General features: G+C 39.1%; 1 protein-coding gene across 4 annotated transcripts in view; it reads right to left on the bottom strand.

Annotated features, from left to right (window-relative positions):
- The window catches only part of PDE1C (phosphodiesterase 1C), a 572,912-nt gene that overhangs the window by 52,812 nt on the left and 498,606 nt on the right, over positions 1-21,494 (bottom strand). For all 4 annotated transcript variants that reach the window (XM_030796179.1, XM_030796181.1, XM_003270501.4 and 1 more), the window contains exons 14-17: positions 19,751-19,871; positions 17,958-18,133; positions 10,819-11,049; positions 3,977-4,054 (exon numbers count right to left, since the gene is read on the bottom strand). In XM_030796179.1, the coding sequence (XP_030652039.1) occupies positions 3,977-4,054; positions 10,819-11,049; positions 17,958-18,133; positions 19,751-19,871 (606 nt within the window). The remainder of the gene's footprint in view (positions 1-3,976; positions 4,055-10,818; positions 11,050-17,957; positions 18,134-19,750; positions 19,872-21,494) is intronic.

Raw genomic sequence — 21,494 nt, 5'->3', positions numbered from 1 at the left:
AGCTATTAAGTGACAGGTGGGTAGTAAGTACAGCCAGTACAGTGCAGATAATGCAGGACAAAGGGCTGATTCACATCCTAGGTGGAATAGAGCAGTGATGTGGTTGGCTGTGTCCCCACCCAAATCTCATCTTGAATCATAGCTCCCATAACCTCCATGTATCACAGGAGGGACCCACGGGGAGGTAATTGCATTATGGGGATGAGTTTTTCTCATGATAGTAAATAAGTCTCACGAGATCTGATGATTTTAAAATGGGCAGTTCCCCTGCACACACTTTCTTGTCTGCCACCATGTAAGATGTGCCTTTGCTCCTCCTTTGCCTTCCACCATGACTGTGAGGCCTCCTCAACCATATGGAACAGTGAGTCCATTAAACTTCTCTTTCCTTTATAAATTACCCAGTTTGGGGTATGTCTTTATTAGCAGCCTGAGAACGGACTAATACAAGCAGGACAGCATGAGATTTCATCACATTCTCAGAATGGTGTGCAATTTAAAACTTATAATTGTTGATTTCTGGAATTTTCCACTTAATATTTTCAGACCACAGTTGGCTACGGGTAATTAAAACCACAGTAAGTGAAACTGATAATAAGGGAGTACTACTGTACTCTTATATTCTTCAGATCTCTAGAATTTATCTTTCTGTAATCCTCTTCTCTCCAGTATTTTATTCTGTTAACTAAAGCCATCTTGGTCTTCCTGGATTTTTATCCAACTTCTCAACTCAGAGAGTCACTGAGATGTGCCTATGTCACTCCTTTCTATGCTGCCTGGAAGTCCTCTCAAGGCAGTAATCTGAGACAATTGTAGGGCTCATTTCATTTATTTCCTGGCTCTCAAAGATCACTGTTCTCCATTTCCTGATGTCTAGTATCTTAAAAAGCACTCTTCCACATATGTTGTCTGGGGTTTTGGATTGTTTCAGGTAGGAGGGTAAATCCAGTTCTTGTTACTTATCTTCGGCAAAAGCAGACATTCATAGACTGTCTTTTGCCGACCCTTTCCACTCTTCATAACTCACTTTTCAGTTTCATGAGACCATCCATAAACATTCCAGTTCCCAGGATATTCAATAAAGGAGAAACTCCTGCTGAATTCCCTCCCTAAGACTTGGTTTATAACCACGCAGGGCCTAATCATAATCTATTGTTTGAGAGGCACAAAAGATGGCTATCTCTTATTTCTCTGTTAATGCGATCAAGTAAAGTTAAGGGCAAGTTTGTGTTTCTGGATAGCTATAATAAATTATGGCAAGTCCATGAGGCTATGTTATTACAAGCATGACTAAAAATACGCTGAAAAGAATACATTTGTGTGGTAACCCACAAGTCTTCCAATGCCAATGGAAAAGTTTAAGCATGATTAGAATCTTGGCTCAGAGACCTAGATCTTTTTATGTCAATACATTTCTCCCTAGGGGTAAGTAAGGTACTTTCAAAGGACATCCATTCTTTGAAGTCAGTTAGAAAATTACTGCTGCAAGGTACTAAATAGTACTGCAGTAGACTTACAGAGATAATGTACAGCTGCAATGTGTTCATTATGCCAGGATGTAATTTAGTTTTCAGCACATACTACTCACCCCTGTGCATGCCCTGGCTCATGGGAGTTTGGGAATAGCCAACTGTGATTCAGTTTCCACTGGGTTTCTCTCTCAATGTTCACACTGGGCATGAATTGTACCCAGATACTCCCTCTCAAATATTAAAGAGAACTAGTCACCAATAGTTCCCAGGAATTAGTCTAGGGGCAGGGACATTAAAAATTGTTAAATTGACTCCCACTCATTATCAGACATAATAGGATCCAAAAAGAAATGTTCAAAAATGTATCTGGTTGTTTCTACATAGTTTTAAAAACAATCAATATATCTCCTGATCTACATATTTCCTTTTTAAATTTTTCTGAAGTAGAGAGCTTTAATGACCAAAAAGAAAAGTGTAGGTGGGACTCATCAAATTGCTTTCCACTTCCTGCCACCAAGAATTGGCTTTAGTCCTGTTAAAGGTTTTGGACTAAAATAGTGCAAGTCACTGAAGCTCAATGCTCTAAGTTCTATTGATACCAAAGCAGTAATGATGTCATATTAGTCCATCAATGAATATAAAATGCAAAGTTGTTCATGATTATGTTTGTGTGCAAACTTCCAAGTATACAGACACACCAGGACCTACTTGAGGAAGTGGAAGAACACGCTATGGAGGGAAACAGAGACAGACATTAAAAAATGTCTCTTTTATTTATAGCAGTCTGCTTACTGCCCCATGAGATCAAGAATCCTGCTCATTAAACAATCAAACTTTACACTTATTTGCACAATAGAACATAAAATCTATTTTATCACTTCCCCCCTCTCCCCCCAAAAAACCTGTTTAATTCTTTTAAATACTTGGGTATGATTCAGTTAAAAAGGACACAGTTAAAAAGGCTTTATGAAGGTGATAAAATGTAATCCACAATGCCCACATGACATCATTATAGCAGATGTTTGTACAACAATATATAAGTGCAATAAGATTCAAAATCACATATGAAAAATTTGGGACTTGATTTATTCTGGGCTTTTATGCTATAGAAATTTAACAGGAAGCTGTGGGCCAATAGTTGGATACAGGATGGAGAAAGTGTCTGGGTTCTGGGTTTGAAGTAGACACTGTTCCTCCACTGTACATTTTCTGGCTTTGGTTGCCTTGATTTAGTATTGATGGCTGGCAAAGAGCCTCTGGTATTTAAACAAACCTTACCTATAATAGAGTCTGGCTCAGAGACTGTCATTCTAAATTCTATTTTGTTCTGTGTAATTTACTTCTTAGTCACAATTATTCAAGAAGGGTACACTCATTAGGTAGGTGATTTCCATTTGCATAAGCACATTGGTAAAAAAAAAAAATTGCAGGTATGTGTTCCCCAGGTATTATGTAATAAGACACCTGGAGTTAATTATTTGCATCGTCCTTTTAGAAAAAGTTTGAGAACTGTTTTCATGCATGCAAGCAAAGACAGCATGTCATAACAGCTTAGGGCTGAAAGCTAAAGGGACTGCTTCCTTTATAATAGATGTGCAAAGAATTATGTTCCAATTCCTTCTTACTCTTCCACCTGGTTACCCAGCATTTGTTCTGCAAAGGTATTCTAACCAAATGATTCAAAGAAGAGTTTAGCATCAAATATGATGTCTCCAGGGAGGTATGATTTAGAGAGTCTGGGATTCTCTCAAAAACCACTCCGTGGAAACTTTAATTTTTAGCTTAATATAATGTCTGTGTATGAGGGGATAACTAGTAATGACCTGTGTGATAGCTGAAACAATGAAGTTTATGTAAAAGGCCAGGGCAGGTGTTTCAATCTTATAGTTCAAAGTGTGAAGGGTAATATAATTTGAACTTTCAGGTTTTAGAAACATTAAAATGTTGTTAATCTTGCGTTTTGCATTGTCATTGCCTTTAGGACTTGTTCTTGCTGGCAAAACTGTATTTTACAACCATATATGCTGCCTCCCAACATTAGCATTATAAAGACCCCTGTTTTTGTTTTAAACAAAAATAAGAACTAGTTCAAGGGAAAAAAACATGAAAACATAAAACATGGAACATTTCTTATTTATGCTGCATGATTCCCCATCAAAAAACTTATAAATACATTAGCAGTATATGATACTCCATTCTAGCTGTCTGATCAGCAAGTCCAAAATAAACTTTTTATGATGTTTAAGATGAAAAATGGCAAGTAGGAAAAGAAACGGTATAGAAAACATTTGTGATGGAGAAAGTGGGGTGAAGGGAAAGAGATACAGCAATAATTTATAAATTATTGATAAAGGGATAATAGTACCCTTTAAATATAGCGAAGGGTTTTTTTCAGGATATAAGAATATATTCACAACCACTATTTCAATTTTGGGTATGATTCTAACAAGCTTACATTAAACTGCACATTTTATGGAAAAATGTAATGAGAATAATACTCTTACCATCTGTTTTCTTTGAATCACTTCCGATGTTAGAGTGATCCTTCTTGTCTGTCTTATTTTTAGCATCTTTCAAGTCACCTGAAAGTAATAAACATGACAAACAGTATATGTATACAGCTGAGGGGGGTGTTATAAACATCTTTAAACCTGCCAAGGTTTAAAAAAGTGCAGCATAATTTTATAGTCATGAGAGTGTATGTGTCTGAGTGTAAATATCTTTTGTAATCACGTTAGGTCCTGGAAATTGGATTGTGATGCAGAAATTGAGGCTGAAAGTTCTTGTTAAACAGAGTTGTAGTTAAGTTATGTGTTTATCTTCTAAAAGAAGCAGTTAAGATTTACTGTTAGGCTGTGGAGTGAGGAGAAACCCGAGCTAACTGTAAGTTCTACCAATTAATAGCTATTTAAGTTCTCTGTGCTTCAGTTTTCTTATCTGCAAAATGGGTATGTTAATACCTACCTTATAGGCATATTGGATAAATTAGAAGGCATATCACTCAATACAGTTATTATTATTCTAAAACAGAGCTATAAATGGTATTTTAATAAATGATCTTGTCAAAATGTAGTTTGTAAAAGTTGTAAAATGCTATTCTTAGAAAGAACACGTGACAAAAATGTATTTAATCCACTTATGAGGGAATAGTAAAAAGGTTCCAAGAGTACTGGAGCTGGGTATTGACAAGTATTTTAGAAACATGTGAAAATATATTTGCTACATTAGAGACAAAACTGGTTATATCCTACAGGGCAATAAAACCATAACTTTTGGGGTTACCATCTCTCTCAGTCAAAAATCTATAAATTAGCATATAACTTCACAGTACCTAGGCTTCAATCAAATAGTAAATACAGTTAAACACAGTCATGTTCTTCAAGAGTAGCATTCAGCAAATTAAGGCCCCTGGGTCAATGGTGTCCATCATCGATTATGGCAAATAAAGTTTTCTTGAAACGTGGCCACACTTACTCATTTACATATTGTCCTTGGCTGCTCTCATGCTGCAACAGCTGAGCTGAATAGTTGCAAAGAGACAGGCAAAGCCAGAAATATTTTCTATCTGGTTCTTTACAGTAAAACAGTGGTGCACCCCTATCTAAAATAATTTAATAATCCCTGGGCATGTGTGTTCAACAATATGCCAGTATTACATGGAAAGGTCAGGGGCCTCTTCACCCAGCCTTATTTTCAAGTGTTGGATATTTTCTTACCAGTCTTACTAATGGAAGCTTTCTTTTTAGCCTGCATAAAACCAAGAATACATTCTCACTCAAATACTGGTACTTATTGAAGCCAAAAGATCCCAATAATAATTGGAGTGACCTGGGCCTCCAGGGAATGTGTATGAGGGACAGGATTTACTCTTGTTTATTTGTGCCAGGCAGTGTGCTAAATGCTTTGCATGCATCGTTTTATTAAATCTTCTAATAGCCCCATTATGAAGGGTCTACTATTATTGAAAGTAGACAGCTTCATCAAAGATTCATTCACTAAATGTCCAATATGTAAAATTTGCGGAATAACTCACTCACCAAATGATTGAGGATGTTTTACAGATTTCAGTTTTTTTCTTGAGGTTCCTGCAGCCAGTTGGACAAACACAGGCCATTCCATCTATGTCAAGGGGTATGGACTGCCCACTCACACATTTCATACCCCACCCTGAACTCACATCTGTCCCAACCTTGCACCTGGATCTCCCTCTTGCAACAAAACTGCCAAGCCCTCAACTATAGTATTTGCAACTTGTCTATGAAGCTCAAGTTTTAGATTTCAGACTTCTGTTCACTATTTCCATTTCTAAATGCCTTTGGCCTATGAATTTATAAAGAAATGATTATCTAAGGATGATTCAGGACTATTGGGGGCTGTAATATATTCTACAAACCACATACTTTCAATGGAATTTGACAAATACTAAGCTAAGCTAGAAGTCAATAAACTCTCCAGGTTCCCTCTCATTCTTAATTCTGAAATGGGATGGACTGTGATATGGTTTGGCTGTGTCCCCACCAAAATCTCATCTTTAATTGTACCTCCCATAATTCCCATGTGTTGTGGAAGGAACCCAGTGGAAGAGAATTGAATCATGGGGGCAGTTTCCCCCATACTGTTCTTGTGGTAATGAATAAGTCTCACGAGATCCGATGGCTTCATAAGGAAAAACCCCTTTTGCTTGATTTTCATTCTTTCTTGCCACTACCATGTAAGATGTGCCTTTCACCTTCCACCATGATTGTGAAGCCTCCCCAGCCCCGTGGAACTGTGAGTCCATTAAGCCTCTTTTTCTTTATAAATGACCCAGTCTTGGGTATGTCTTTATCAGCAGTGTGAAAACAGACTAATACAGACTGGGTGGAAGAATTGAGGAGCAGGGGAGTCTACTCTGGCCAGGGTCCAAACAGGAGGATTTTAAGTGGAGGACATGGTCATCACCTCTTCCACCACAGTACAAATACTGACTTTTCCCTATTTTAAGGAAGCCAGAGATGGACTCAAGGATCTTAAGCCCTGTAGTCAAACTAGTTCCTTCTAGTTCCTTCTTCCCTCAATGAGCCCCCACACTCTTAATGCATGCTTTTTAAGCCATCTGGGTTGCTCTGAACTAGAGCTTTACCCACAGCTATAGCAACACCAGGATGTCTTCTGGAAGTCGTGGAGATGGTTCCCTTTGCTGGTTGCTAACCAGCAGCCCGTGATGGTCCCTGTTCTCAGCCAGGGATGGGGAGGCTGTGGGAGGAAGTCATCTCAACAGAGGGCAAAGATTAGAAGATCCTGTCACTGCCAATGGGTGCCCAAACCTTGAGAACCCCCCCTTCACCAACAACCTTCAGCTCTAACTTGGAAGATATCCTGGGCACCCCACAAAGAAGGGGGCCAGGACAGTGACACATGCTTGTTTGATGATGTTGCCTGAGAAAACCCATTAGGTAATTTCCCATGGGTTGTATCTGGAGTGATGGCTGATGTGAGCTGTTACTCAATAAACAAGGGGAAGTGAAAGAGACTTTCTGTGCAGTTATAAATCATTTTAATTAGGCTGCAGTAATATAGTCCCAAACCACCATTAGGCTTTCTTATTATTGCTCTAAACTGATTTCTTTTCCCACCTCTCATTTACTGCTTACTTTTTAAGGGAAATGGTAGACTGTTGCTTATTTCAGGAAATAAGCACAGTTGTGAAATCAAGCCAGCCTCGTTGAAGACTCAGGTTCCTGTTTTGTTTCTTTCAGGCTTTCCCCTTAACCAACTTCAAAATGAATTATTATTTCCACATCTGCCCTCTCTGGGTCTTTGTTTCCCTATGGTAGAATTCATATCCTTCTTTGTGACTAGCTTACTTGCATTTATTGGTTTCTCCCACTGACTAGACCTGGGGTTGGCAAACTATGGCCCATGGGTCAAACCTGGCCCCACTGCCTGTTTTTTTATGACCTACAAACTAAGAATGGCTTTTACGTTTTTAAATGGTTAAAAGAAGACAAATATTTTGACATATGATATTATGTAGAATTCAAATTTTAATTTCTATAAATAAAGTTTTATTGGAAAACTTTGTTTTCCAATTGGAAAACTCATTTGTTTGCATATTATCTGTGGTTGCTTTAAAATGGTAATGTTGAGTAGTTGCAATAGAGACCTTATGTCCTGCAAAGCCTAAAATATTTACTATCTTGTCCCTTATAGAAAAAGCATGCCAATCCCTGGATTACTATTGTAATAATAGAGTATATTGTAAGCCTCTTATAAACAGCAGTTAAGTTTCCATATTTCTCTGATGGCCCCTCTCCCTGCAGGCACCAACCCGCAGGGACATGCTGGTTACCAAACAGAGCATTGAGACTCACACAGATCAGAGTTTAACCTGAGATCTCTACTTAACGGTTGCTTGACTTTACACAAGTGATTTCACTTCTCTGAGTCTCAATGTTCCCACCCACAACATGGGAATGAGTGTTTCTACCTCATAGAATTGTTAGAACTTTCACATGATTTAATGTAGATAGAATCTCAAGTACAATGTCTGATACATGTTAAGCATTCAATAAAACGGTGGTATTATTGTTATTGCTTTTCCTAAGGGCAAGACATTTCTAACCCACTCTGTTAAAAGAAAAAGCAGAGGGAAGAAACACACCTTGCCTTTCTCACCACCCCTTACATGTTCCTCTTTTGAGACGAGTGATTATTTATCTAGGAGGTAGGGTTGACCATGCACAGCCCGGCCCAGCCACCCACATCCCAGACTGCTTTGAGATATGTTTTCTGTAAGACACACACCTTTTCTGTCACTTTAGAAGCAGCCTGCCAGGGTGCTGGGGTGGGGGAAGAGTCCTGTGCCTGGCTATACAGTGTCTGGTTGTGTAAATTCATTTCAGAGCAAAATGTAAAGAAGCCCATGTATTCAGTAGACCAACTCCGTGTTTCCCAAGTCAGTTCCAGTTTTAGTGGAGCTGATGTCTTGATCATTGACTTTCTGATTTTGTTACCTAACTCTCAGTTGGTTCAGACCTCAGAAGGGGTAGCAAGGAGGGGCCTGTACTGCCCTCTAAAACAGTAACAGGTAAATAATAAACTTTTGTTTTAAAAAGTTTTTGTATGAACGTATGTTTTTATTTTTTTAAATTTTTATTTCCATAGGTTTTTGGGGAAAAGATGATGTTTGGTTATATAAGTAAGTTATTTAGTGGTGATTTGTGAGATTTTGGTATACCCATCACCTGAGCAGTATACACTGAACCCAATTTGTAGTCTTTTATCCCTCACACCCCTCCCACCCTTTCCCCCGAGTCCCCAAAGTCCATTGTATCATTCTTATGTTTTTGCATCCTCATAGCTTACTTCCCACTTATGCGTGAGAATACACAATGTTTGGTTTTCCATTCCTGAGTTAATTCACTTAGAATAATGGTCTCCAATTCCATCCAGGTTGCTGCAAATGCCATTATTTCATTCCTTTTATGGCTGAATAGTATTCCATCGTGCACACATGCACATATATATGTACACACACACACACACACACACGTATATCACAATTTCTTTATCCATTCATGGATTGATGGGCATTTGGGCAGGTTGTATATTTTTGCAATTGTGAATTGTGCTGCTATAAACATGTATGTGCAAGTATCTTTTTCATATGACTTCTTTTCCTCTGGGTAGATACCCAGGAGTGGGATTGTTGGATCAAATTGTAGTTTGGGTACACGAAAAATTCTTATTAAATTCTTTATAACTTTTTTTTCCAGACTATAAGGCACTTGAATACAAAGCAAATGAATTAAGAGCAGTCTCCAGAAGGGGGCAGGACAAGTCGGGACAATGGTCTTCTGTGCCTCCTAGGGTGGTCACCAGGGTTAACTGAAGTAATTTTTGCAAAGTTCCTGGAATATGATATAAGCTATCATTATTATTACATGGGTTAAAATATTGCTGTCTGATTATATGTTATAGATGGTTAATTATAAAAATAATTGGAGAACATCCTGCTAAGCACTTTCTACATATAGAAATCATTGACCACGGCCCTGTGGCATAATAGCTAGAACACAGTTCTGAGTAGATTACCTGGCCCCACCAGGTAGGCAAGAGAATGAATGTGTAAAAAGAGAACTTAAAACAGCATCTAGTGTGCAGTCAATATATGTTATTTGTTGTTATTCTCTTCATTGTTTTTACTATCATAAGTATTACTGAAGGTTCCACGAGGCCTGTGATGTGAATAGGTATTACTATATACATTGTGTAGAAACAGTAGAAGGTTAAGTAGCCTGGCCAAGGGCACTGAAAAGGGAGAAGCACAGCTTGACTTGAATCTAGGTCTATTGACTGCTAAATTACCTTGCTATTCAGCCACAACCTGGCAATTGCAAGCTCTGGAGACTCAGAACTTCCTGCCTGCCCCTAAACAAGGGACCAAATCAAAGCCCTGTGTACTTGCTCATCTTGTTCTCTCCTCTCAGAAGTCTCTTTCGCCCATCTGACCAGCCAACTTCAGCATTCAAAACCCCCTCTTGAAGCCTACTCTGACATTTATCCCATTTTATAATCTCCAGTCCCCAAAAAGCTAATGTCTTTTTCTCTGCACATGTTCCTTGGGCATTTTATCTGCCATGTCACTACTTTCACTTGCTCACATTTCACTAGTAATATTTAGAGGATGTCTCTATCACCTTTGATATTTTTGGCTTCTTGTGGCCTTTCCATTTCTAGATCCCTAGTGCTAAGCATGGTGCTTGGCACATAGTTGTTAATCGATATTTGTTGCATTAAATATAAGAAATCAATAACTATATGCACACTATGGTGACTAGCTTACCACAGTTTGCCTGGAGAGTTTTTAAAACAGAAATCTCTGTGTCTCCCAGTCCCAGGTAAACTGAAACAGCTGGTCTCCCTAAAGGACACACTTGTACACATACAGATATACAGATATCCATTACAGGAATAGGCTCAGGCAAACCTGAGGTCTGGCCCTCATAGAGGGATGGTATATATGGGAAAATGACTTTCCATTTACCCACTTTGCACTCAGGAATGTGCTGAGGTTGATAATGGCAATTTCCCCCCAGCAGCCAGGCAGGCACTAGCTAGAGTCTCCAGGGCAGCTGGAAATGGCCAGAAAGGTATAAATCTCCCTGAAGAGGATGGCACAGGTGAGCTGGTGGCTGCTTCTACTGGAATCCTGCAGCCCAGTGAGGTGGGATCAGCAGGAACTGGATGAGCAGGGAAGCCTTGCCCTGTGAGCTGTCCCCATCAGTAGGGTTGTTCACCAGTTTCCATCCATCATGTGATTAATGCCTCGAAAAGAGCCCTTCACCAGTGCAAGTTTACTCACCATTCTGTTGCTGTTCTCCTGACGACTTCTCAGCTTTGGAATTTTTCCCACGAGGGTTGTCACTTTTGTTCGCCTGTGTTCCATTGACTTGATTCCTAGTTTCTCCAGACGTCTTTTTCTCAGCTTTGCCAGATGCACCTTCTTCAGCCTGGCTTTTGGCTTCCATTTCCTTTTGCTGCTCCTCTGCGGCCAGGCGAGCCTGTTCCTCTGCTTCCTTCTTGGCCTTCTCCTCTGCATCCATGGCAAGTTGGGAAAGGCACAGAAAAGAGAAAAAGAGGTCATGCCATTAGGAGAATGACCTGTTTTAATACACAAAGAGTATCTAAGGTGTTTACTGAGTGTTTGGGTACATTTTTTGCTTAATTCATCAGATTGGCATGTATACTTAGGAAAGAAATAAAATAGGTTCATGATGATGTCATTCTGAAAATAGAGGAGGGGTCAGGGAGAAAATAATAAGGATAATAATTAATAAACCAATATTGTAATGGTATTATTAATATCACCATTATTAATAGCTTCTTTTGAATGTGTTCTCTCTGCCAAGTATTATGGTGAGTGTTTTTTGGGGATTATTTATTTTCAACCTCAAAACAACCTTATAGCAGCTACTATTACTGTGACTCAATTTGACAAATGTGGAAATCAAGGCTGAGAGACATCATAAAACTTTCCCACAGCCACAGTAAAAACTGCAGCTTCATGTGGGTTTGCTTAAGACCTAGAGTTTAAACACAAATGATTGATTACAAAACAAAAAGGGAAAATATCCAACACTAAAGCAATTGAAAACAAACACACTGAGGACACTGTTTGTGAATTTAAAACAAGGAATGGGATAATTGAGCCTTATGAGAAAAACGTTGTCTTCAAACTGTCCACAAGATGAGAGGTAGCCTTTAGTTTGGCCAGGTACCTGGTCTGTGTCTTTCCTTTTAATGAAAAGATGCTAGCATTATTTCTAATCCAGTTGATTATAAAAGGGCTTGGCTCTGTGCTTAGTCAAAACCACAGCAGAAATGCATAGGTTAAGTATTTATGAAAAGATTGCTTCACTCATCCAACTCATATTTATTGAGCAGTTGTAGTGTTAAGCACTGTTTTAGGTATGAAGAATACTGCAGCAAGCAAGTCGATTTATAAAGAAGAGATCATAATTAAGTAAATAAATGACTAAGATACTTGCAGTTTGTAGAAACTGCTTTGCAGAAAACCAAAACAGAGTAATATGCTGGAATATAATCAGCATAGGGGAGGGAAATTGCATTAGACAAGGAGGTGGAGAAGGAAGGCCTCCTTGACAAGATGACATTTAACCAAGTCCTAAATGATGAAGAGCTGGCCATGCAATAATCTGGACAAATAGTATCTCAGCCAGAGGAACTAGAAAATGCAAAGGCCATGAGGTAGAAATGAGCTTGGTATGCTCAAAGAACATTGAGTATGGTTAAAGTAAATTTGACAAGGGCTTAGTGACAGATGATGTGGTCAAATGACCAAGGACAAGCAGGGTTCAGATCATTCAGGGCTTTGGAGGCAATGAGGTGGCACTGCATTGTAGAGAATAACCTACACAGAAGACAATTAACAGAGCCCAATCCTCCCAAGGTTCTAGAGACTCATCCCATGTAGCACTGTAATTAACTCCAAAGGTCTTCCAGCCTGTGCCATCAACTTCTACTGGGGAAAGTATTATATTTTTCTCTAGATGTGTTTTAAAATGCTCCACACATCACTGTCAGGTGTTTTCTTTATTTCCTTTGTGTTAGCCTTGGTCCTGGAAAAAAGCTAACGCTCACAAATAATCCATTTGTTTTTAATCTAATGGACACCAGAGTGACTATGCATCTATCATGTTTCCCTTTGTTTTAGTTGCTAAAGAGCTCAAAGCCCAAATTTGGTCCAGGTTCACATGTTCACGAGGATTTCTGAGATGTATTTTGTGGAAGTCTATGATGTCTGGTTTAGTCTACTTCTCCTGCCTTTATATTTGCTTACCTAAGATGTATTCCTTAATATATTATGTCTTCATTCATTGATCCATCCATCCATCCAAACCAATGCCCTAGCCTCATCCCCAAACAAATTAAATAAGATTCTGGAGAAGGAGGGGCAAGAATAGGATAGTTTGAATGTTTTCCAGGTGATTTAAACATACAGAGTTGAGAAGCACTGATTTAAATGTTAAATGTTCGCCATTCAGTATTTCATGACATTCTACTCCCCAAAAGGATGTATTTGTAATTTACATTGAAAAGGTGAGGAAAGATTTCTTTACAAATAATATAATTATGTTCATGTAAAGTATAATATGTCTTCTGGCCTTTATAGAAAGGTACAACTACAGAGTGAAAGAATGCTCTTGCAGAAGAAGATGGTGAGATGGCATTCTCAATAGGAGAATGCCACAGAAGGTCCCCTGGAATGTTCACTCAGGCTTTATCTCATCCTTCTTCAGTGACTGAGGATGGGGTTTAAATGTCATCATTGCTACTGAATTCCCAGTGCTTAGCATGGTGCCTGGAACGTAGCATACACTCGAAGTATTTGTTGACTAAATGAAATGTACCCTATGGTTGTGATTTATCCTATATGCTGGTGTAACCTTATCTGTATATATCTTCATCAGTCCTCAGCAATTTAGACAGGCATAAAGTACAGAAAGTATATAAACTCTAAGTCTTATCCTGAAAGAGTAGTCATCTGACAAATGTTAGTTTCCTTAACCTATAATGTAGGTAAGTAAAAAGATGAATATTTTTACTACAGAGTGGGAAACTGAGGCAAGGAAGAGGAGAATTCATTCATACTCAGAACCTGGTATCAATTTTAGAAAATAATTTATAAGCCCCTCACAGAATCCCCAGTGAATCCATGGCAAATTTTCAATATTCAAAATAACCCCAAGTTGGAAATAATTTGGATAAAAACTGAAGGTATTAAATTCTGGTTTGCTATAAGAGAGTATAAAATATTATCTGAGCAAGAGAAATTCATTTGACAACTGAGTCTGACAGTTTCCCACAGGAAATCTAGCAAAAAGCTACAAAAAACTGGTGGCGGGGGGTATATTTCAGAAACAAACCTGATTTTTCCTCAACTGTAGCTATCGGGCAATTCAAGTTTACATGAATGAATGGTAGCCCTTCTGACATCATGATCAAATCAGATAAGAGCCTATCCTACTGTATGATTTCTCTACAGCAATCATGTTCCAGCAGGTGGTCCTGCAGCTTTTCTACTCGATTTCTATCTCTTAGTCACATCTCTGAGATAGCTGACATTAGTGTGATTGACTGCATGACACCCAAAGTGGTACAACTCAAAATTTGTAGACTGAAACAAGCAAGCACATAAATAAGAAAACAGAAAATACATTGACAGGAGGTAGGTCTTTTTAATTGCAATCAAATTCCTTTATATTTTCTGGGTGAAATTATCAGTATAGATGAAATTTTCGTACAACAAGAAAAAGGAGTTGAGAGCAATTATTTTGTACATGCTCACAGGTTCCAATGACAGCAAGTCTACAGATAATTCACTTTTCCGGTCTTAGATTTAGCATCTACTAGGCTTCTTGACTAGTAGAAAGCAAGAGATGTGCGGTTCATTTCTGTTTCCTTTGGCTTCCCATGTCAGACTGTTTGTGGTGTTGGGTCTTGTGATGAAAACAGCCAAGAGCAAGCAGCTAAGAGTTAAGGTAGAGCACAGCCCTCAAGATCCATAAATTTGCTTCCTCCCAGTGGAGAGCCAGTTCTACCCCATAATGCATGTCCGTACAGTTTTGGGGAAATACATTGATTTCTTTGTCTTCCTGAATAATGATACTATAGGGTCTCAGTTAAAAAACGTATTGGGCTAATTATCCCTTGATATAATTTTCTGAAATGCCTACTTAAACTACCTACAAGCAGAGGGAGAAAGAGAGAGAAAAAACATAGAAGAGAGAGAAACTGACCAGAAAACCCAAAATACTATATAAATTTTGACTAGTTCAAATCTCAGTTCCATACAAGAACAAAAGAAAGGTGCTTCTAGACATTTAAGAACATAGAAGGTGTTCTTGCTTCCTGAAAATTTTAGTCAAAGAAAGAAGTGCTCCAGCTGACAGAAAACTTCAATCAACAATTACAAACTCAAAAATGAGAAAAATATGCAAATGAATAATTAGATATTGTAAATCACAACATTCAGTATCAGAATAAAATATTCAAAAGAAAGGCCAAATACAAGATAATATTATATTATGATCCCAATTTGTGGGCAAAATTTTTACTTATACATATGTACAGAAAAGCAAATTAAAAAGAATAACATCAGAATTTTAATAACAGTTATATATGTCTAGAGAGGTAATTCGTAATTTTCATTTTCTTTTATATATATATTTTATACTTCAGCATTTGTAACCTAAACATGTTAGTCTTACGCCAGAAAATAAGTGTTAAAAAAAGTACTGAATACTGAATGGAAATTAATCAATATTGATCAGACTTGAAAATTGTTATGTCCATACATCTTGGGTGGGAATAGTGATTTTTAACTCTAAGGACTATCAAAATATTTATTTGATCTTTCCTAATAATTATCAGCTCTTGCCTACCTAGTTTTGTAAATCAGGTTGGTTAACAAAACCAAGACCCATTTCCAGTGCATTTACTAACAATACATGTTCAAGTGCCCCATGGAGGACAGCCTTTCTTGAAATCAGGGTCATCTGGAAAAAAAGAGCAACAAACAAAACAGCCACCACCAACAGAAAACAGATGCGAACTAGATTTCTTATTAGCACCAGTCAACCAGTCAACAGCATTACTTAGTTACTAAGAATGTTATAAAATATTAGTTACAGGTTGCTATTTTCACCACCACCTTAACTTTGTATTCAAACCTCTAACCTTCTTTTCCAATTTGCATAAATAACAGCTACTACTTAGGTACCAACCTTGTGCAGGCTCCTTTCTCAGTGCTTTATAGGTATTATTTCTATTCACCCTCAATTCTGCGATGTACATTATCATCCCCAAAGTGAGTCTCAAAGAACCTATCTGAATTTGCCAAAAAAAAAAAACACCTTGCAAGTCAAGACTCAATTCTCTCTCCCCTTCCCTGCTAATTGAAATGTGCCCTGATAACCAAACTATTCTCCCACAAAATACCCATAACACCAGGCTCTGTGCCTTTGCCCAACCCCTTTCTTCTTGTTCCCATTTCTAAATACAACACCTCCTTCAGTTCTTAATCCCAGAAGTCTGCTACATGATGCCTTCCCAAACTCCCAAGCAGGGCTACAGACAACTTCTTTGTGCTTCCAAAATAGTTCAAACATACAGTTATCTCTATCCCCATACCTAATGCATTTAAAAATTATTAGCTGTTTATTTATCTTTTTAAAGGGCCAGTTTTCTCCTGAAACTGTCAAATGCTTCCCCAGGTGATTAGTTTCTGAAGTTAATTTTAGTAATCCAGATAATTGCAAACAAATTATTTTGAAGTACCTCTTTAAATTGCATGTTGTCAGAAATTGAATTTTCAAGTGTAATGAGTGTAATTGATTATAAGAGAGTGTTTCTTTGCAGATGATGCAGTAGCTGCCATCGCTGCTTGCAACGCCTGCCGACAGGGAGGATTCAAATGTTTAAAGCATTTGAATGGACTAGGAGAGGGTGCACTTAAAATATGGAAGAGGTGTTGGCTCCCTCCACAGCTCAGGGTGCAACATCTGTCCTGAAACGATAAGGGTTCAATTATGCCCTAAAAGTGCCAAAAATATAAACCCTTTACCTCACCTGAAATGAGCAGCCACTTGAATGGAATTTTATGGACAAGTCACAAAATTGTACAGAATTTTGTGGACAAGCCTTTGAATAACTCCAACAGTGAGGCTGCTTCTTTCCTACACTAGAAGCAGAACCCCCAGCCCCAACCTGATGTATGGGAACCAACACTGCTAGAACATGCTTTTGCCCACCATCTCCACCCTTCTCACCTGTTATACTAACACTAGGAGGGTAAAAATGTGAGATGTTGTGTTTGGGGAGGGGATGATGTGTTTTTGTCTGATGTGAGGGCCTAGGGCTTAGGCTGGTGGTGCTGATGGCAACTTCAGGGCTTTGATTGAACTTCCATTCTTCCTTTGAATGAAATTCTATAGTAATGTCTCTTCCCCTCCCCCGCCACAAGATTGTGAGCTTTGAGGGCAAGGATGTCTGTTACTCATCTCTGTACGCTGGGCACCGGGCACAGCCTGGCACACAGTAGGCATGCAATAGATGTTAGCAAAAACTGACTCTTGCTGAAGGCTCACCTCCAGGAAGCCCAGTCCCCTCACTGGGCTCCCAGAGCCACCATGTCTTTGTCCCTACCTGGAATCAGGCATCACAGTGTCAGACCTCTTATCTCAGGTTTGTGCTACCTGTGCACAAGGGCATCTCTCCCTAGTATGATAATGTAGAATGCACTGATCATGGAGGACATGCTCAGTAGTCACAAATGCACATATGAACAAAGGAATTTAAGCTTCCCAAATCATACAAATTTCCATATTTTTCTGTTGATAGTACCAAGGGCCACAATTTTTAGTTTTGATGATGTCTGCTTCAGGGAATTTCTGTTTACCGACAATTTACCATCATCTCAGAAGATCAGTTATATGGTTTGAGCAATGAGTGAAGGGAAACTGAGAATATGAAAGGAATATAAAAATGCCTGTAAGAAAATTAAAGCTCCTTATATCCCAACATAATGGCCAAGGCAAGGTGGCTATTAGCGGGTCTTTACTTAGGTAAAGGAAGAAATAAAAGCCTCACAGTTGTGCCACATGACATCAAGTGAAAACGACAAGATGTTTAGCAGAAATCAAGAAATAATAACACCCATGTCCTGTAGAGTCTTCATACCAGAAAAAGGAGTTTAGTCTCACAGCATAAAGGGAATCACATCAGGAGGCTTGCAGGTCTGCTGCATTTTATCATGCATTGATTCGTAGATATTATGAAGATCAAAAGATGGTAGATTCTAATATTCAGCAATTTGAATCTGCATCCTGAGCAACCGTGCTTTATTTGTAACACACATAACTCAGAGAAGACAACCTTGCTTTATGCTGAATTGGTTTGGACAGGTCTGTGGCATGTTACCTTTGGGTACCTTGGCCCTCCATCTCTCCCGATTGATGTGCACCACCTCGGTCCAAGTAGCTTTAAAGCTCTTATAGTCAACCGGGATGACAGAATTGTTGATCGGGGCACTTCCCTCTGAACCAGAGCTCTTGACACCTGATCGCTTGGCATCTGAGGAGCTGATGCTATTCAAACTGGAAGACAAAAAAATCATAACAAAGAAGAGAGTTAGTGTTTGGAAAATGTCTGCCAATGAGCAAGCCCAGGGGAGGAATGGTTAGCACTCCTAAAGTTATTGCTGTGAAATTTCTGGATCCTGAGGTTTGTAATTATTCTATTTTCCACATATGACCGGTGGGAAATTCTGAATTTTCAGCAGGAAAAACATCAACATTGCAGTCTCAAGAGTCTCTATATTCTTCATATTTCTTCTTTGCTATTTGGCCTCTTCTTTTTTCCCAATAACCAGAATCCCTCATGTGAATTTTCTCTGCTCTGTTCTCTGAAACTGACTAATTTGAACTAGGACATCTATTTAATTCCACAGTTCACCTACCTGCTTCCACACTGACCAGTTTTCCAAGTTACCTAGCAACTTGCTCCTCTTTCTTTCCAGCTCTACCTTTCCCCTGCAAGGGTCTTTCTGATCCCGGCATACCCAAGTCCAGGGGAAGTGATAATTTCCTTAAGTTGCTGGAAGAAGATGGAAATGCGGACAGCATGGAGATTGTGAGGGACTAGGTCATGCAAAAGACCTTATGGGTAACTCTGTAAATATTAGAAAGCACCATCTTTCTGGAAAATCTCAAAGAAGTAACTACCGCTACCAAGTGGTTAAAGAAGCAACTGGTAGGAATACAAATTCATGATGGACTAGACAAGCAGGATATATTTCAGTCACTGCCTGAAGAGCTGTGGGGCCATGGGGACTCTGGCAGAGGGCTCTGTCCTCCTTGTTAGCAAACTTAAGAGGGTCTATCCATCTGGAGCATCCCTGGGGTCCCGTGTCCTAACGCCTGTCTTTCTTTACTCCTTTTCCTGCTCTTTGCTTCTCCTTTTCCTATTCATTCCATTTCTCTTCTTCCTCATTTATGACAAAGCCCACTGTTTTATGTGAACAAGGAGATTAGTAGTAGTAGTAATAGTAGTAGTATATCTAATAAAGACTTTATTGTAGCTAGCACTTCCTCTGTTCTAGATCCTGTTGTAAGGTTTAACATAGATTTAACAACTTATTTAGTCTTCCCAGCCACCTCTGAGTATTATAATCCACATTTTCTCAGATGGGGGAAGTGAGATAATTTGCCTGCAATTGCACAGCTAGTAAGTGATGAGGTCAGGAGTAAGTGATGAGGATCTGCCCTTGATATAATGATGTGGTGGTAGAACGTGATTTCAAGCTTTCAATTCTTTTTCTCTACTTCGTTCTTTGCGCAAACCTTGAAATGAAAATCAGTTTCATTTCTTTGTAAGTACTCTCGATGAGTGGTACTGTCTTTATGGAGTATTACATGAGCAAGGATTGTCTGGGCACGGCAGGTAAACATGCAGCAAATGGGATGGCGGAAAGGCAGCACCAGGTGCCCGCTGGTTGTGATTTAGACCTTGGTCACCCCTTACAGTTTAGCTTGGAGAGTACGGATAATACAATTTCAACTCCTCTGAGAAAAGGAAAGAGGCAGACAAATTTTTATGAGAAGGAGCTAAGGCAAATGTGTTTATGAAATACCATCCCCATTCCCAGCAAAAGATGAATTCTATCCTCATGGACAGTCCAACCTCACCCTCAGCCCTCAAGCTTCCCCACTGACCTCGAACGCCTCTGTCCTGTCCCGCCAGTTTGAGAGGTTTCATCGATTAATGGACTCACAATCTTCTCAGTCATGTCCGTAAGCACAGTGAAGGTGGGTTCCACGATGAAATCAATGAAACCTGAAGAGAAAGAGCAATGCTTCAGAGGAGCCACATATTACCTTGGGCCTTTCCATACTTTCCAGAAGAAACTGATCTAGAAGTTCCAGATCAGATTAAAAGAGAATGGGTTGATCTTATTTACTTTATGTATTCCTTGATTTGAATATTACATGTCAGTTTCATTTCTCCTACATAACTTCCTATGACTTCTCAGGATACAGTTCAATAAAGTGCCTAAGAAATACATACTCAACACCCACTACAGAACAAGCACTGTGATAAGAGCTGTGTATAAGACCAAGACTGAATAACACAACCTGCCTGAAGTTGTGACGTTTGAGCTGAATCTTTAAGAATGGGTGGAGAGGAAGATGTGGCTATTCACTCTGGGCAGTGGGAATGGAAAAAGCCAAGTGACAGAGATGGGAGGGTGTAAGATGTGTCTGAAGACTGACTAGGGAGTAGGGATTCTTTTGGATTTGGGGGAGGAAAGCTTGGGAAGGCAGGTTATCGACAGCTCTAGGAAGGGAGGCTTCTAAGTGTTCAGATAGAGGGTTGGGACTTAGGTGGACACTGGAGGCTCCTGGAGATGTTTGAGTCACATTGTCATAAGAGTTTTTAAATGTTCTTTGGAAAGTTAATCTGGCAAGATAGATATGAAGGAAGAAAGCAGGAAGGGAGAAGGATGAGAAAATCATTTAGAAGCTATTGCAATTGTTTAAACAAAAGATAAAGAAGGCTGGAACCAGTGCCACTATAAACTGGAAATGCGAAGCAGGCACAGATACCTGCACAGCAGGAGGTGGTACTGCCTCTGTATGGGATCTGCCAAAGACACTCCAACAACAAAGCAGGGAAAACAGAAAATAGAAGGAGAATATGGCCAAGAAAAGACAATGGGCTCAGTTTCAGATTTGCTGACTTTGAGGTACAGGGGGCACATCTAGATGGGAGAGGGCAAACAGAGTTGGAAGAAACAGGATTGGAAAGTGGAAGAGGGCTCAGACCTAGAACTACACCTTTGTGAGATCACCATGCTAGAGAGATGGCTGAAGTCGGGCTACAGAGATTGTCCCAACAGCTCAGACACCCAAATGTTCTGGGACCATCAGGAGAAAAAATAGGAGCTGAAGCTAGTGGGGATGGTGGTAATTCATTACACAGCCACATGAAAACTGGAAGGAAACTAAATATCAACCAGAGGAAATGTTGCCCATTCTCCTTTGAAGGGCGTGTTTGGAAATGTATGAATGCATATTTAGTTTTCACAATGGCCCAGATAGAGGTAAAGCTGGCATTAATGCTCAGCAGTAAAGAATGTTAAAAGTCCCACAATGTAATTGACAAAACAAGAATTGTCTCAACCAAATACCAATAGTATCCTGATTGACAAGGAAACGGTGATAGCCAAAAGTGTATTATGGTTAATACAGTGTTGTAATTGTGTATGTGTAGTATGTATTGTGTATTATGGTTAATTATAGTGTAGTTTTAAGCTGAAACTAAAGTATTTGGTGACACCATTTTTTCCTTTTTTTTCCCGACAAATTAAGCTCAAGATGTCCAAACCAGAACTAACTCATAAGCTTCCCCATAACCTTTATAAATGGGATCATGGTCCAACCACTTATTCTAGAGTTC

This window comes from Nomascus leucogenys, chromosome 17, assembly GCF_006542625.1.
Source record: "Nomascus leucogenys isolate Asia chromosome 17, Asia_NLE_v1, whole genome shotgun sequence".
Taxonomy (NCBI): Eukaryota; Metazoa; Chordata; class Mammalia; order Primates; family Hylobatidae; genus Nomascus; species Nomascus leucogenys.
Note: the sequence above shows the minus strand (reverse complement) of the source record. Positions and strands in the feature narration are given on the sequence as shown.